This window comes from Macaca nemestrina, chromosome 15 (genome assembly GCF_043159975.1).
Source record: "Macaca nemestrina isolate mMacNem1 chromosome 15, mMacNem.hap1, whole genome shotgun sequence".
Lineage (NCBI taxonomy): Eukaryota > Metazoa > Chordata > Mammalia > Primates > Cercopithecidae > Macaca > Macaca nemestrina.
This window is the reverse complement of record NC_092139.1, coordinates 3,026,729-3,043,624: the sequence shown is the minus strand read 5'-3', so window position 1 is coordinate 3,043,624 and position 16,896 is coordinate 3,026,729. Positions and strand designations below refer to the sequence as shown.

The 16,896-nt window shown below is 49.3% G+C and overlaps 1 protein-coding gene across 1 annotated transcript in view; it reads left to right on the top strand.

The window, feature by feature from the left end:
• LOC105470550 (cadherin 4) overlaps positions 1 to 16,896 on the top strand; it is a 683,954-nt gene that overhangs the window by 482,401 nt on the left and 184,657 nt on the right. Inside the window, exon 3 of the mRNA XM_011722645.2 lies at positions 5,103 to 5,329. Coding sequence (XP_011720947.2) covers positions 5,103 to 5,329 — 227 coding nt within the window. The remainder of the gene's footprint in view (positions 1 to 5,102; positions 5,330 to 16,896) is intronic.

The window sequence follows — 16,896 nt, the reverse complement described above, 5'->3', positions numbered from 1 at the left end:
CGGAGAGATGTGCGTGGCTGGTAGCGGCTGTGGGTTCTAGGCGCCAGGCGGTCCCATGTTGGCCGAGGATGGAACAGGTGCCCTCCTCCCCAGGAGGATTTCCCTCCTGTGGCACCTGCATTTCCACACAGGTGTTTTCTCCCCTAAGAAACAACTCTTTTGTCCCCCACAATTCTTTCTGGGGCTGCAGCGTCCCTAGGGCCCAAGGCAGCAGGCTGGTCCGTGGCTTCCCTGTAGAAACCCTGCATCCTGAGGCAGAAGTGGGAGCCAACACCCCAGTGGGACCTGAGGGGCCGTAACCTTGGGGATTCCTCAGAGGCACCGCCTGGGGCCCAGTTCACACATCAGCTGCAAAATGTTCCCTCAGAATGTGCAAGTCAGAAGCTCCCCACACCACACCACACCGCCACCCCCATCCCCCACCAGGCTTGGCATCCTCCCAGCCTCGGAAAGAGCCAACCCTGCTGGGCGAGGGTGACAGATCCCTGAAGTCAGGTGGCAAACCCTGCTCCTCCTCCCACCACCTTCACGGCAATCCCGCTCCTCCTCCCCCCACCTTCACGGCAATCCCGCTCCTCCTCCCCCCACCTTCACGGCAATCCCGCTCCTCCTCCCACCACCTTCACGGCAATCCCGCTCCTCCCACCACCTTCACAGCAATCCCACTCCTCCTCCCACCACCTTCACGGCAATCCCGCTCCTCCCACCACCTTCACAGCAATCCCACTCCCCCTCCCACCACCTTCACGGCAATCCCACTCCTCCTCCCACCACCTTGACGAAGGCATGAAACGTCCCTGAGCCTCAGCTTCCTCATCTGCAAAATGGGCCAGCTCCACTCGCCGGTGCTGCCTTCCCATGCCTGGCAGCGCACCCGCTGCATGGAGGCTGCAGGGACTGCGACAGTACGTGTGATCTGCATTCGGGTCGCAGTGGCGGCTTTTCAGGGCATTGTAGGTTTTTGCTGGTACATCGAGGGAAAAGTTTTCTGGGAATCCATTGGATTTTAATTCTCTCCTGAAGACTAAGAGAGAAATCAGGAGATCAAAAACAAATACGTAAGAAAACTAAAAACTAAACTTCCAGTCGGGGTGCTGCTGCTGGGTTGCTCGCCTTCCCGCTGGGTGGCTGCTGACGCGGTCTCCTCTGGGGGCTGTTTCCCACGGGGAGGGAAGTGCGGGGGGGGGTCCCATGAGGATTCTGGGCTGAGCACAAAACAGGACAGAAGCCCTCTTTCTGCCCTCAGCCTGACGGGAGCCCCGGAGCGGCCAAGGGAGGCTTCACCCCCACTTCACCCTGACCAGGTGCCTGATGCTGTCTGGTCCCAGGGCTGCACATTCACCAGTCCTGGGGGGATGCGGCAGGACACAGGAATCCGAGTTACGCAGCCAGAGAATGAAACAAAAATGGGTGATGTGAGGGGAGGGGTGGGGCAGGTTACAGGTTTCCATGGGAGCCAACATCCCAGCCAGGCCTGAGCCCTGGGCCAGAGCCAGCTCTGCCAGAAACCGCCAGTCACAACCTCTGTGTCCAGTCTGGAGAGTCCAAAGTGAGGGGCCTGGATGGGGCTGAGGCACCAGGTTCCTGCCTAGAGGAGGCTGAGTGACAGCGGGCTTGGAGCCCGGGCCCAGCTCAGAAGGTGAAACTGGAAAGACTGCCCAGTGCTGGCCAGAGCCAAGGTTCAGGCAGAGAGCAGGCCACTCCCGACCGCTGCAGAGGCAAGGGCAGCACAGGACCCCAAGCACCCACAGAAAGTTCTGGAAGTAGCCAGGGGCCTCTCCAGCCGACGCCTCAGGTTCAGACTCCAACCACGTTCGTAGAGAGGCAAAGCAGAATCCAAATAAGTCTGTGCCAGGCAACACTGTGAGAAGCATCCTCTCTGCACACGGGGACACTCGGTGCATGCCGACACCCACACGTACATGTGCACTTTTCTGTTGTCCTCCTGGAATGCATTTAACCTTGCAGAGAGAGGCAAAGGCTCCAAAAATTAAAAAGGAAGCAAGAGGAAGGAAGCAGATTGAAGAGGAAACAAAGGTGAAAAATAGAATGGAATGTGTTGAGGTTAGTAAATGTCTCAGCATTGTTAGAAAAGCTGGCTACGGTACTGCCTCTGAGCTTCCCAGTAGCCAAAGTAAAGAGGGAAAACATATTTAGGCAATTCACAAGGAAAGACAAACAGGATACGGGGAGGAGTCCCCATCCCAAGACCTCAGACATCTCTCCCTTGGAGCTGCCCTGCACACTCACTTGCCGTTTCTATAGCATGGCAAAGTGTTAGTAACATTCTGAGTGGCGTTCACAGGTACCCACATTTCAGAGTTTCCAAAGGGAGTGTTCATACGCTCAGTGCTAATGTTCTATGAATGCCTCTGGCGTCACCAAAGACCTGCCTTATTGCTCTTTCCTTATGAAAGAGGCCACAGCCTGGTGGGGCACAGGAGCAGGTATTGAAGGTTCTGAAGTTCCTTTCTTCTCCTGGAATGCAGGTCCCCCCCAACACTGGGGTCTCTGAATGACCCCCCATCTTCCCAGCCTCTCTCCAGGAGGGTGTGGGCCAGCACCATTTGCGTAACCATGTCCGGACACTTCGTCCCCTGGGCTGCTTCCTTCTCTGCCAGTGACTGCTCCAGTTTTCCTCCTGCTTCTCTGGGATGAGGACTCAGAATCGCAAACGCCAGTGGCCCGAGTGTTCAGACACAGACGTCGTGTTTTGAGCAGAACACCCAAGTTATGGTTAGACCGAAACAGGATGTTGGGACTGCATCTTGTCACAAAGGCCTGGAGCTTTCTCATGATTGGACGGGGCCATGTCAGACACAAACGGAAAAGGCATAAAGATCTAGGAAGTGGCCGGGTGCAGGGGCTCACGCCTGTAATCCCAGAACTTTGGGAGGCCGAGGCGGGCAGATCACCTGAGGTCAGGAGGTCAAGACCAGCCTGGCCAACATGGTGAAACGCTGCCTCTACTAAACATGCAAGAATCAGCCAGGCATGGTGGTGGGCGCCTGTAGTACCAGCTACTCGGGAGGCTGAGGCAGGAGAATCACTTGAACCTGGGAGGCGGAGGTTGCAATGAGCCAAGATGGCACCACTGCACTCCAGCCTGGGCAACAGAGCAAGACTCGGGCTCAAACAACAACAACAACAAAAATCTAGGAAGCTGGTGTGCAGGGGCCCTGGTGCAGTCCCCTGGGTATCACTCCCCCAAGCCACCCACGGAGCTGCCTTTGAGGGCCCTATCGTAGTTTCATCCAGGGTGTCTCCCGCAGGCAACGCTTTTCACCTGCAAAGTCCTTGGTTCACGTGACCGACGCCCCCGCTGTTTCCTGCCCAGTGGTTCAGATGGTGGTGGCCCATTCATTCTCAAAGCAGCTTCAACGCTTGCCTGAGGTGGTGCCAAAGCTGTGTGCCTGTACTTTTTTTAAATTACAACACTGTCTAATCCTGAAGACAACACAAACCCTCCTGCTGCTGTCAAATTGCATTAGTTTTATTAGGAATTTGCTTTTAGAGAACAAAGGGGCTTATTTGTGTATTTGTGCTCATCTCTCAGCAATCACAGAGCTGTCATTTTTATCTTTGTCATTGACAATCGGATGTCAGAAATGATTGATCCACTAAGTTGTTGCTGATTTTAACTTGTTTACCATTGGGCAAACAGTAGTTATAAAAGCAGTTTGGAATTTTCCTGTCACTTGAAAAACAAAATGTAATGATTCCGTCCTTAGAGGGGGAGTAGGTCCAGGGAGCCATAGCGGACCCTTGCCTGGGTTGCCGCCGTCCATCAGAGGAGCCACCGGGGGGGCCCTGGAGTCTGGAAGTTTCATTGCTCTGTGGAACCAGACAGGGTGGAAATGCCTGGTGTCATCACGTTTAAAAACATTTTCACATGAAACGCACAAGTGGGAGGTGCCATTGGCTGGGAAGATACCTAAAGTGAACTATTTGAGACGAGGCAACAGACACATCATTTATTCTTTCAAGGCAGGCAACAGTAAAAGGTGAACGCGAGGGGAAAACACTTTATCTAATGTAACAGTGAGTCGCTTTTTTTTGGTTTCTTGAATAAATAGTAATTAAATCATGTAAGCTGTGACAGCAAAATTGCTTGAAAAACCAATCCTCCTACCATAATTGCTTAGATACCCACATTTTTATAAATACTAGGTAACTTTATCCGTGGCTTTTATCAGCAGAATGTGACACGGGTTGTGGGCGCGTCATAATTCACCATGGCTGTAGGTGACAGTTGCAAAAGCACACGTCTAAAAAATGCACTAATGTGTCCGGATGAATCTGCGCCTCTGGAGGTGTCTTTTTCTGCGGCAGAATTAGAGATGGCCATGGTGCTGGAGCCATGAAGGGAGGTTGGCATCCTGGTGCCTAGTAATGTTTTGGAAGTGAAGCAATGCACAGCACCCAGCAGTATCAAGAGACTGTCTGCCTTCAACTCGGTTTCCAATTCACGAAGAAACCACTTGGTGGGGCCAGGGTCTGCCCTGGCTGCATCTGCCCAGCCCACCCCAAGGCAGTTTGCAGGCATCAGTTCTGGCTTAGTAATAAAAAGGACCAGAAACACAGCAGAGCCCAGTTCTGCTGCCAGAATCCACCTGCCGTGGGGGAACGGTCCCCAGATGCCAGCTCTCTCTTGCTCCTTCTTGGGGTGGAGAAACAGGTCCATTAGGGGCTTCACAGTCTCCCCTGGCAGGAAGAAGATTTGCGTAGGCAAGAGTGGGGGGAACCGAGGGCATATTTTTGAGGTGGAGGGTACCCACTGTGCTGCTCACAGACTCCGGCTGAATTCGGAGGTAATAGCGGCGAGGGAGAGATGCATTTGCGGAAGGGAGTGCAGCTGTGTTGTAGATAGAACGGAAGCTCAGCGTTGCTTTGTTTTTTCCCTCCTTTTTTAAAGGCCTCTGGCTAATTCTCTAGGGGTTGAGATAAAACACACCACCCTCTCAGGAGGTGGAGAAATCAGTGCAGACCTCATGCCCCTGATGCCCACGGGGGGCCTGGAGAGCATCCTGCATGGTTGCTGCCATTGTTACCACCCTTCTGCTGGCCAGGCCGATCCTGACTGTCTCCCTCTCCTCTTGCAGTCAAGTTCAGCAGCTGTGTGGGGACCAAGGGGACGCAATACGAGACCAACAGTGTGGACTTCAAAGTCGGGTCCGACGGGACGGTCTTCGCCACCCGGGAGCTGCAGGTCCCCTCCGAGCAGGTGGCATTCACGGTGACCGCGTGGGACAGCCAGACAGCAGAGAGATGGGATGCCGTGGTACGGCTGCTGGTGGCCCAGACCTCGTCCCTGCACTCTGGACACAAGGTAAGGTGTGACCGCCCAGGACTGCACCGGACTTTAGATGTCTTAGTTCCTCCTGCAGGCCCCGGGCAGAGCCTCTGCCAGGGCTCCCTCAGGATGGACAGTCACCTCCTCCTCGGGCTGTGCCGCTCAGGTCATTGCCAGCCGAGCACCCCTGCCCTCTTCACTGACCTGAGACACGGCCATCGTTGCAGGAAGGTCCCCTGGGCAGGTGCACAGGCCCCACACTCAGGTTCAGACACTATGCCACGGTCTCGATGCTTTTCATATGTTTTTGAACAAGGGGCCCCACATTTTCATTTCAAACTGGGCACTGCATATTCTGAAATCTCTCCTGCCTCCCGAAGTTTGTAGCCCACCAGGCCCAGGGCGTTCTGAAGCCTGGAGGGATGAGAAGCGAGGCAGAGATCATGTGGTTGGAAAGGAGCCAGCCAGAGAGTGGGGAAGGGATGGAGAGAGAGACGAAGAGAGAGGAAGACAGGTGAAGGGAGACAGGAAAGGACAGGTAGGAGAGGGAGAGAGAGGGAGGGGGAGAAAGAGAAGAAGAGAAGCAGAAAGAGACAGGAAAGGAGAGGAAGGGAGAGGAAGAAAGGGAGAGAAAGAAGGAGGGAGAGAGATGGCTGGGAGAGCGAGGAGAGAGAAGGGAGAGGGAGAGAGAGAGAGGAGAGGGAGACGGAGGGAGGGAGGGGGGAGAGAGAGAGGAGAGGGAGACGGAGGGGGCGGGGGGAGAGAGAGAGAGAGACCGAGGGAGGGAGGGGGGGAGAGAGAGGAGAGGGAGACGGAGGGAGGGAGGGGGGAGAGAGAGAGAGAGAGAGACGGAGGGAGGGAGGGGGGGAGAGAGAGAGGAGAGGGAGACGGAGGGAGGGGGGGGGAGAGAGAGAGAGAGAGACGGAGGGAGGGAGGGGGGGAGAGAGAGAGGAGAGGGAGACGGAGGGAGGGAGGGGGGGAGAGAGAGAGGAGAGGGAGACGGAGGGAGGGAGGGGGGAGAGAGAGAGGAGAGGGAGACGGAGGGGGGCGGAGAGAGAGGAGAGGGAGACGGGGGGGGGAGAGAGAGAGAGACAGCTTCACACAGACATAAAACGTCTGCCGTTCAGCATCCCAGCTGCCCTCTGACTCTGCCTCCTTCTAACCCGCTGCCTGGCTCATCTGGGTGACAGGGAGGGCGCCTTCACTATCCCCTGTCCTGAGAGCTCCCTTTCATCCCCGCATATTCCAGCAATCCAGCACCAGGCTCCTGAACAACCTGTGTTCATCCCCCAGTTCCTAGCTGTTAGGTTCCCTGTGCCTTATGGGGAAGTGGCCAGGTCCCGTCCACCTTGAGTGTCCTGGCATTGGTTGCAGCCACTACGCCAGCCTTAAGGTGTGGAGGCTGCTGAAGAAGCTGCAACCAGGAGGTCTGTGGGAGGGCGCTAAGGAAGGCCAGCCTTCGTTCAGGTCCAGCTGTTGCAGCTGCCTGCCCGGGGGGCCACAGTGGTGGAGAGAACGTGTGCCAACCCCTCCAGATCCCCCGCCCCAGGTAACATGAGGCCTCTGTGGGGTCATTTGAGGTATGGTGAGCAAAAGAAATCACCATGCAAGGCGGCGGCCGCTAGCAATCATGGGCACTCCCTTGGAAAAGGGACCTCAGGAAGTAAAGCATTAAGCAGAGGCAAGCAGATTCCTTTCCGTGGGTTTCCCAGAACCTCAGGCCTCGTGTGCTGTGTAAGCCTCTGAGTGGGACACAGTCTGCAAGTTTCCCCAAACTGTCTGACCAAGGAACCCTTCTCCATGGAAAGCTTGCAAGACAGGTGTGCCAAGGAACCCACTTTGGGAAGGGAGGGACCTGTGTCTTCTTCTGACTTGTTTCTTAGATGGACGTGGAGGTGGTTTAGGTTAGAAAAGACAAAGTGTGACTCGGGCGGACAGTCTTCAGCGCGTGATGAGCTGACCCCCAGGGGGAAGGAGGTCTTGAGCATCCTCCTGAGTGTGTTAAACCAGGCAGCAGAGTGCGCCTCTAATGGCAGTGGCCCCCAAATCATGAGCCCCACCTGTGAGTCCTGAAGAGTCTAGGATGGTGTATGTCATTTTTGTTCTTTCCTGAGTGATTATTACAAGCCACGCCCGGTGAGGCTGGACATCCTGGGGACCCTGTGCCATGGGGGCCCCTTCCCTCCAGGAGCTGTACCGGGACACTGACAGGCAGGGACTTGCATCCCCATCACGCCTGTGACTTCCAAGCTGTCCCCAAGTCTCCGATTGTGATGCAGAAACTTGGCACCTCGTGAGCCGAGAGCAGAGCCCCTGAGAGCCTGTCGAAAGCCTCTGGTGAAGGCTCTGATTGAAAATATAATGGCACCTTTTCTTGGGCATGTTAATGAAGCGATTTCAGATTTAATCCCCTGATCCTCTGAGGAAGGGGCAGGTCCAGCTGTGGTTGCTGCTAGACAGTCCCCGTGGGAATTGCTCCTCGACCCACGCCAGGCTGGCGCAGGAAGCACCCAACCAGAGGAGCAGGGGACACTGAATTCATGTCCCAGGCCCAGCACACCCGGGGAGCCAGGCGTTAAATCAGGCAGCAGAGCGCGGCTGTAACGGCAGTGGCCCCCAAATAGTGAATCGTGAGGCCCACCTGTGAGTCCGGCGTATGTCGTTTTTGTTCTTTCCTGAATCATTATTACAAGCCACGCCCTGGTGAACAAGGCAGGCCCTTGGGCAGCCTGGGGACCCTGTCCCATGAGGGCCATGGGGTCACTGTGGGGTGCAGCCCTGAGTCCCTAAGACATGGCTGTTGCAGGGCGCAGTGGGCAGTCTCCGCAGCCCAGGAGACCCGGTCCTCCAGCACTTGTGTTGCCAATGGTTCCTCTCCTGACTTTCTAGGACCCACTCAGACCTTGCCCCAAGTGGTGTTAGCTCGTCTAACCCTCTCCACACGCCTGGGAGTGGGTGCTGTCATATCACAGATGAGGGCGTTGAGCATGTGACCACAGCTCTGTGCTGCATGGGAGAGCGATGTGTGGGGAAGGAATGGAAAAGGACTTTGCAGGTGTGGCAGAGCCCGGCATGGTGCAAGAGCAGCCGCCATGTGTGGGGAAGGAATGGAAAAGGACTTTGCAGGTGTGGCAGAGCCCGGCATGGTGCAAGAGCAGCCGCCCGGGGTGTGGGTCCACGGCAAGGCTTCTGCGACTTACTGGCTGGGTGTGTTGGGAGAATTCACACAACTTTGAGGTGAGCTGCTCCGGAGAATGGGAGAGTAATGCTACCCACGTCCCAGCCAAAGGGTGTTGATATTTCATGAGGTTATGGAGGTCGGGGGTGGAAAATAGCAGCATATGGCTGTCATTGCCTGGTTCCAGACTTCACGGTCCTGTGCGTATCACAGCTGCTGGGCCTTGCCGGGTGGCATGGGGGCAAGAGGAGGCAGGCAGGGAGTGGGAGCCACTGTGGGACGCTGGGTCACCTGGTTGATGCACCCTTACAGAGCGTGATGCCAGTCTCTATCGATGATCAAGGTGACACCGGATTGCTGGTGTCCTGGCCGCCTGCCAGAAGCAACTGTGCATCTTCCCCAGTGTGAACTGTCACCCAGGCCTTGAGCTGTGCCCATCTCCTTTCATATTCAACGTCCAGCACTCAGCCTCATGACTGGGCACATGAGGAGGGATAAGATGTAGAAAGAACAATCGAAAGAAGTAGCAGAAAAGAAAGGACCCACAGGGGCCAGGTGCGGTGGCTCAAGCCTGTAATCCCAGCACTTTAGGAGGCCGAGGTGGGCAGATCATGAGGTCAGGAGATTGAGACCATCCTGGCTAACACAGTGAAACCCCATCTCTACTAAAAATACAAAAAATAAAATAAAATTAGCTGGGTGTGGTGGTGGGCACCTGTAGTCCCAGCTACTTGGGAGGCTGAGGCAGGAGAATGGCGTGAACCCGGGAGGCAGGAACTTGCAGTGAGCCGAGTGAGCCACTGCATTCCAGCCTGGGTGACAGAGCGAGACTCTGTCTCAAAAACAGACAACAAAGAAAGGACCCACAGAGGCTCCAGAGCATGGGACGATCAGATAGATTTTACAGTAACTACACTTACTATCTTTAAGCAAATTAAATAGAAGACTTTGAGAGATAATTAGAAGGTATAAGACAGAATTATTAATCATTGGGCAATTTGGAACTGAAAACTAAACCAAACAAAATGAAGAGCCCAATGGATAGATATATCTGCAGATTTGACATAGCTGAAGAAAGAATTAGTGAAGCAAAAAATATCAAAAACATTCATGCTGTAAAGCGTGAAGAGATACACAGAGGGAAAATACAGAAGCAAGCGTAAGAGATATTGGAGAAGTAGTAAGAAGGTCTAACGTGTATATTTGCAATATGAGGGGGAGAGAGAAAACGGAGCAGAAGTAATATTCGAAAATATAGTGGCAGAAAATATTCCAAAACTGATAACATTCATCTAGGCATGGATTCAAGAAGCCCTATGAACGCTATGCAGGAGAAATATTTTAAAAAAACAGTACCTGGATGCTTTATAGTAAAATAGTTACAACCCGAAGACAAAGAGGAAATCTCAAAAGCAGACAGAAAAGGCAGAGTCTCCTTTGAGGGAGCAACGACTAGGAGACTGACTTCTCAGCAGGAGCTGGGGGGTTGTTGGGGGGTTAGAAGACAATGGAATGATTTTTTTTTTTTTTTGAGACGGCGTCTCGCTGTGTCGTCCAGGCTGCAGTGCAGTGGCGTGATCTTAGCTCACTGCAACCTCCGCCTCCAGGTTTAAGTGATTCTCCTGCCTCAGCCTCCCAAGTAGCTGGGATCACAGGTGTGTGCTGCCGTGACAGGCTAATTTTTGTATTTTTAGTAGAGGTGAGGTTTCACCATGTTGGCCAGGCTGGTCTCGATCTCTTGATCTCATGATTCGCCGGCCTTGGCCTCTCAAGGAATGATATCTTAAAAGTGCTAAAAGAAAATAGAATTCTATCATCCGGTAAAACTGTCTTTCAATAATTAAAGTTGAATGAAGAGAAACTGAAAGAATCTGTCCCAAATGATGTTCTTCAAACAAAATAAAACAATTTGAGGCAAACACTCAGAAATGGAGGAAAGAATGAAGAGCTGGGAAAAGGCCAAGTACACAGAAAAATACAAATGAATCACAGCAGTGTAACGTTTCATGGGTGTAAATAGAGAACTCGAATTCACAGCAAAACTGCATAAACTTTGAGAAGGGATAAATGGAATCAAAGAGATGGAAGTTGTTTGCATTTTTCTCAAAAATGATGGAAATCACAAATTAATATTACTCCTAAATAAAACAAAGACACTTGTTACAAAGTCTTTAGAAAATCACTAAAAGAGTCATAAAAGTCTATAAATAGTGACATAATAAATTTTTATTATTCTGTTTTTTCCATTATCAAGCCAAAAAATACAAAAAAAGAGAAATGAAAACAAGAGATGGGCTATACCTTTCTCTTTGAGTAAGATGGCAGATTTGCAAATATATTTGTAATTATAGCAAATGAAAATATATTTGTTATAATTTTAAAAAATAAATTGATGGATAAAGATAAATCGATCTTATCTTTAAATGCCTAAAGATAGGCAGCTTATAAAAGATACATCTGAAAGGTATAAAGCTAAAGGTTAGCAGTAAAATCTTAGAGAAATAAATACCATGCAAGTATCAATCAAAAGGAAGCTAGTGGACTCTGTTAATATCAGATGATAGAATCTGAGGACAAAGCATTCTGTTCAAGGAGGAACACCTCATAATGACAAACAATTCACCAAGAAGATACAGGAATCCTACATTTGTGTGCACTTCATATGACTTCAAAATATTTGTGCCAAAATTGATAGAAATAAAAGGAGAAATAACTATGCAATCAGTGATCAATTTTAACAAAATTTCTTAGCGAATAATAGAACAAGCAGAAGATACCAGTAAGGAAAGAGATTAGAATCACACAATTAACAGGTCTGGCTTTACAGAGATGTATAAAAGCACAGAAACCAACCACTGCTAAATACACATGATTTTTAAGTATAGACAGAACATTTACAAATATTCACCAAGCAAGTCCCAACATACTTCATAGCCTTCAAGCAATTCACAACATACTTCAAAGGTTTAAAATCAAAACATAGTTTGTTTTCTTAACTCAGAGCAAGTAGACTAGAAATCAATAACAAAGAACATAACTGGAAAATCCCCATAGATTTGGAAGTTAAGTAAAAGCCTTCTCATTAACCCTTGGGCAGAAAAAAAAAAAAAAATCACATGGAAATTAATGAATATTTTGAACTGAGTAATAAAACTACTGGGATGTAGCTAAAGTCATGCCCAGATGGAAATATTTAGCCTGAAATACATATATTACAAGATAAAGAAGGCAGAAAATTGGCTGAGCATGGTGGCTCACGCCTGTAATCCCAGAACTTTGGGAGGCCAAGGCAGGTGGATCACCTGAGGTCAGGAGTTGGAGCCCAGCCCAGCCAACATGGCGAAACCTCATCTCTACTAAACATGCAAAAGTTAGCCAGGCGTGGTAGTGCACCCCTGTAATCCCAGCTGCTCAGGAGGCTGAGGCAGGAGAATTGCTTGAACCCAGGGGGCAGAGGTTGCAGTGAGCCAAGATTGCACCACTGCACTCCAGCCTTGGCAACAGAGCGAGACCCTACCTCAAAAAAAAAGGAAAAAAAAAAAGGCAGAAAATCAACAATCCAGGCATTCATCTCAAGAAACTATAAAAATAACAGAAAATGAGACCCAAAGTCTAAAGAAAGAAATTGTTAACACAGGAGGAGAAAACAATGAAACAGAAAACAATAGAAATAACTAAGTTCATCCTTTAAACTACGAGGCTGATCAGACTGAGTAAAAAGAAAAGGTATAAACTGCAACAATCCTTATCAGGGATGAAAAGACGACATCGTGACTAATCTTGTGGACATCAGAAAGATCATTTGAGGATATTATATACAATTTATACCAACACACTTAAAAATATACATAAAAAGGACAATAGTATAGAAATATACACCTTACCAAACTAGCATAAGAAAAAAAAAAAACCTGAACTGTTTTACTGTTACAAATAAAATTAAAACTAAAATCCTTATCACAAAGAAATGTCCACACCTGTTGGCTCCACTAGTAAGTTCTACCCAAGCTGTCAGGAGAAATTAAAACAAATCTTACACAAACCTGTCCAAAGATCACAACAAGAGGAATTGCTTCCCCAAAGTTTTGTCTTCCCAAATCCTGATAGTGAGGATACACACACTGGAGGTACAAGCCAATGCAGTAAGGCAAGAAAAAGAAATTAGAATAAATAAAACTGACATTATTTGTAGTTTATATGATTATGAATGTTAGAAAATGTAATCTGTCCTGAAAGAAGCTGTCCTAAGTTGTTGGTATTCATGAGTAAGGTTAGCAAGGGTGCTGGACATAACAGTGGTACTTCTATGTACCAGGAATAAATCATTAGAAAATAAAATCTGAACTAGATCCCAATTACAATGGCATTAAAAATGATCATATAACTGGGAATAAATCTAACAAAAATGTACAAGACTTCTTATATTTTGTTGAAAAAAATTGAAGACCTATAAAAATGGAAGGATATGCCGAGCTCATAACTTGGAAGGCTTATGTTAGAATATTGATTCTACCCAAAGTTGCCATAGAGTCAACACAACCTCAATAAAAGTTCCAGCAGATTTTTTGTTTGCTCGTTTTGGAAAGAGTAAAGAGCCAACTTAAAATTTTTTAATGGAAATGGAAAAGGCGAAGGTAGCCTAGAACAAGAAAAAGATGGGAGGACACATCCTTCCAGATACGTTGTTGGAGCTGTCCTGTGTGCTACAGGATAGTAAGCCACACTCCTGGCCTCTACCTGCTAGATGCCAGGTGAAGCCCCATAACTTCCATATGCAACCCAAGGTCTTTCCAGCCACTGCCAAATGTTCCCGTGGGGGGCAAAACTGCCCCCTTTTGAGAACCACTGAATCACAGCCATTAAAATGGTGTCATTTTGGAGCAAAGATGATTGGATAGACACTTGGAATAAAAATAGTGAGCCCAGAAAAAGATATGTAATGTTTTTAAAAATCAACTTCATGGACGTATAACTTTCATACTACAAAATCCACCCAGTTCATCTTTACAATCTGATGAGCCTTGTCAAATGCCCAGGGTGCAAACCCTTGATTTTTTTTTTTTTTTTTTTTTTTTTTGAGACGGAGTCTCGCTTTGTCGCCCAGGCTGGAGTGCAGTGGCCGGATCTCAGCTCACTGCAAGCTCCGCCTCCCGGGTTTACGCCATTCTCCTGCCTCAGCCTCCCGAGTAGCTGGGACTACAGGCGCCCACCACCTCGCCCGGCTAGTTTTTTGTATTTTTAGTAGAGACGGGGTTTCACCATATTAGCCAGGATGGTCTCGATCTCCTGACCTCGTGATCCGCCCGTCTCGGCCTCCCAAAGTGCTGGGATTACAGGCTTGAGCCACCGCGCCTGGCCCCTTGATTTTTTATTATAAGAGCAGTGCTGTAGAGCAGGTACCAGTTGCTGTAGCCCACAGGACTTTTATGGCCAGCAAGCTAAGAATGGTTTTTACATTTTTAAATGATTCCATTTTAAAGGGTTATGTAAGTACCTATACAATGTCCTCAATTTTGCCCCTTAGCCTGAGATACCTAAAATATTTACGATCTGGCCATCTGGAGGAAAGTTTGCCCATTTCTACTGAAACAACAGAGGAAAGACTGTCTTTTCAACATATGGTGCTGGGCCAATGGGGCATCTTTAAGAAAAAAGTGAAATGACCCCTACCTCACACCACAACCAAAATCCATTTGAGGTGGACGGAAAATCTAAACATGAAAGGCAAAGCAATGCAGCTGGGAGTGATATGACCCCGGGGTGTGGAAAGCTTCCTCGCACATCGCACGTGAAGCATGAAACATGGGAAAGAATGATCTCTGGACTTTATTAAAAATAAGGACTTCTGCCAGGCGCAGTGGCTTATGCCTGTAATCCCAGCACGTTGGGAAGCCAAGGTGGGCAGATCACCCAAGGTCAGGAGTTCGAGACCAGCTTGGCCAACATGGTGAAACCCTGTCTCCACTAAAAATACAAAAATTAGCCAGGCATGGTGGTGCACGCCTGCAATCCCAGCTACTCGGGAGGCTGAAACAGGAGAATTGCTTGAGCCCGGGAGGTGGAGGCTGCAGTTAGCCGAGATCATGCCACTGCACTCCAGCCTGGACAACAGAGCAAAAGACTGTCAAAAAAAAAAAAAAGGAACTTCTGATCATCAAAACATATATCTTAAAAATGAGACAATAAGGCAGAGCCTGGGAAAGGACATTTGCAGCACTCAGTTACGAACCGAGGACTCACACCCAGAACATGTAGAGAACCTCAGATCACTACCTACAGACAGACAGGAGATGGATGAGAGGTTTAAACAGGCTGATCACCAGACAGCAGTGCGTCATGGTGGATAAATGTAAGACAGAGGCCGGGTACGGTGGCTCACCCCTGTAATCTCAACACTTCGGGAAGCCAAGGCAGGAGGATCACTTGAGGTCAGGAGTTCAACACCAGCCTGGCCAACATGGTGAAACCCCATCTCTCCTAAAAATACAAAAATTAGCCAGGTGTGGTGGCGGGCGCCTGTAGTCCCAGCTACTGGGGAGGCTAAGGCAGGAGAATCACTTGAACCAGGGAAGCAGAGGTTGCAGTGAGCCAAGATCATGGCACTGTACTCCAGTCTAAGTGATAAAGCAAGACTCTGTCTCAAAAAAATAAATAAGACTGGCTCAACCTCAGTAGGGCAATCAGAATGGCGAACACTGGAAAGACTTGTACTACCAAGTATTGGTGAGAATCTGGAGCAAGTGGAATTTTCAAATACTGTTTTTCACTTGTTTGTTTTTATTTTGAGACAGGATCTCACTCTGTTGCCCAAGCTGGAGCACCGTGGCACCCTCTTAGCTTACTGCGGTCTCAAACTCCTGGGCATGAGCAATCATCCTACCTCAGCCTCTCAGTAGCTGGGACTACATGCATCGTCACCCCTGGTTGGTTGGTTGGTGGGTTGGTTGCTTTTAAACTTTTTGTAGAGACAAGTTCTCACCATGTTGCCCAGGTTGGTCTCATACTCCTGGGCTCGAGCAGTCCTCCCACCTTGGCCTCCCAAAGTGCTGGGATTACAGGTGTGAGCCACCCTGCCTGGCCTTTTCATATACTCTTGATGGGAGTGTACAATGGTACAAACACTTCAGACAGCAATTCAGAATTACTGTGAAAGTCCAATATATATATATATGCCTCGTTTTTGGTGTATGCCCCATAGCAGTACAGGCAGGTAATACCAGGAACTCTGTACAGGACGTTGAGAGAAGCCTTACACATAATCACCAAAAGCTGGAAACGACACACATGCCTTCGCCATTGGAATGGGTCAATAAATTGCAGTGGGCCCCCAAAGTGGAATATTATACAGTAATAAAGGTGAACAAACTGCAGCTAGAAGCAACAAAGCCAGCAAATCTCACAAACAGACCAAGGAAGGAGACCAGGCAGGTGCCAGGCAGCAGGAACGTGTGCCAGCCTAGTGACCACACTCCCAGGAAATCCAAATTCGGGTGATACTGAGGTGCACAGTTACAGTCAGTTGAGGGTTCCCTTCGGGGACAGCAGGAAGCCATGCTGGGGGACACCAGAGGGTTGGAGGGAGCCTCGTGGCAAGACAGGTGCTCATTCTGCCATCATTTATGTAGCTGATGCTCCTCTGTATGCTATGATGCTTATACTATCACTCACAATTTAATATTTTTTAAACAAATGCATGCAGAGGGCTATCTGACTGTGTTTGGAGAAGGTGGGAGTTCTGATGGGGGCACGTGGTGAGCAAGAGTTCTGCTGGGGGAGGTTTCTGGAGAAACAAATGGACTCCTTCAAAGCATCAGTTTGCAGAGTGCTAGGAGCCCCAGGGCAGTGTTTATTGAGAGGAGCCTGGAAGCAAATTCTGCCACGGCAGGCACACGGGGACCCCTAATTTCCTGGTTCTGTAAATTTCATTTCTCTTATGTAGAGGTTTCTTCAAGTGCAGCATCCACCGTCCATTATTTTAGCAACTCTGTGGAGTTGGGTAAAACTGACAGCTTTACAGTTAGATGAACCATAACAATTTGGCAACTTTTCTCCTTCTTTTGTCCCCCTCTCTTAGCAACTATTTAAAAGCAGCCTTTCTGTGGGCAATGCAGGCAGTGCTGGAATCTGGAAGAACTGTTCTTTGGTGCAGTCTTGCAGGAAAGCTGATAGCAATTCAATTAGGAAATGCAAATGAGGTCCCATATTTCCCACTGGAGTGCTGAGTTGCCCCTGAGGAATCAGAGCAATATTCCGGCCTCACAGGAAACACTCGAGACCAAGTTCTCACCCAGTTGTCATCTGACTATAGCTGCTGCAGCGCTGAAAAGTGGCAATAGGACCTGTGGGTATCATTTGCAAAAAAAAAAAAATACTGTTGTTTATGAAACCAATATTGTGTCTTCTAGCACACGTCAGCATTTATGAG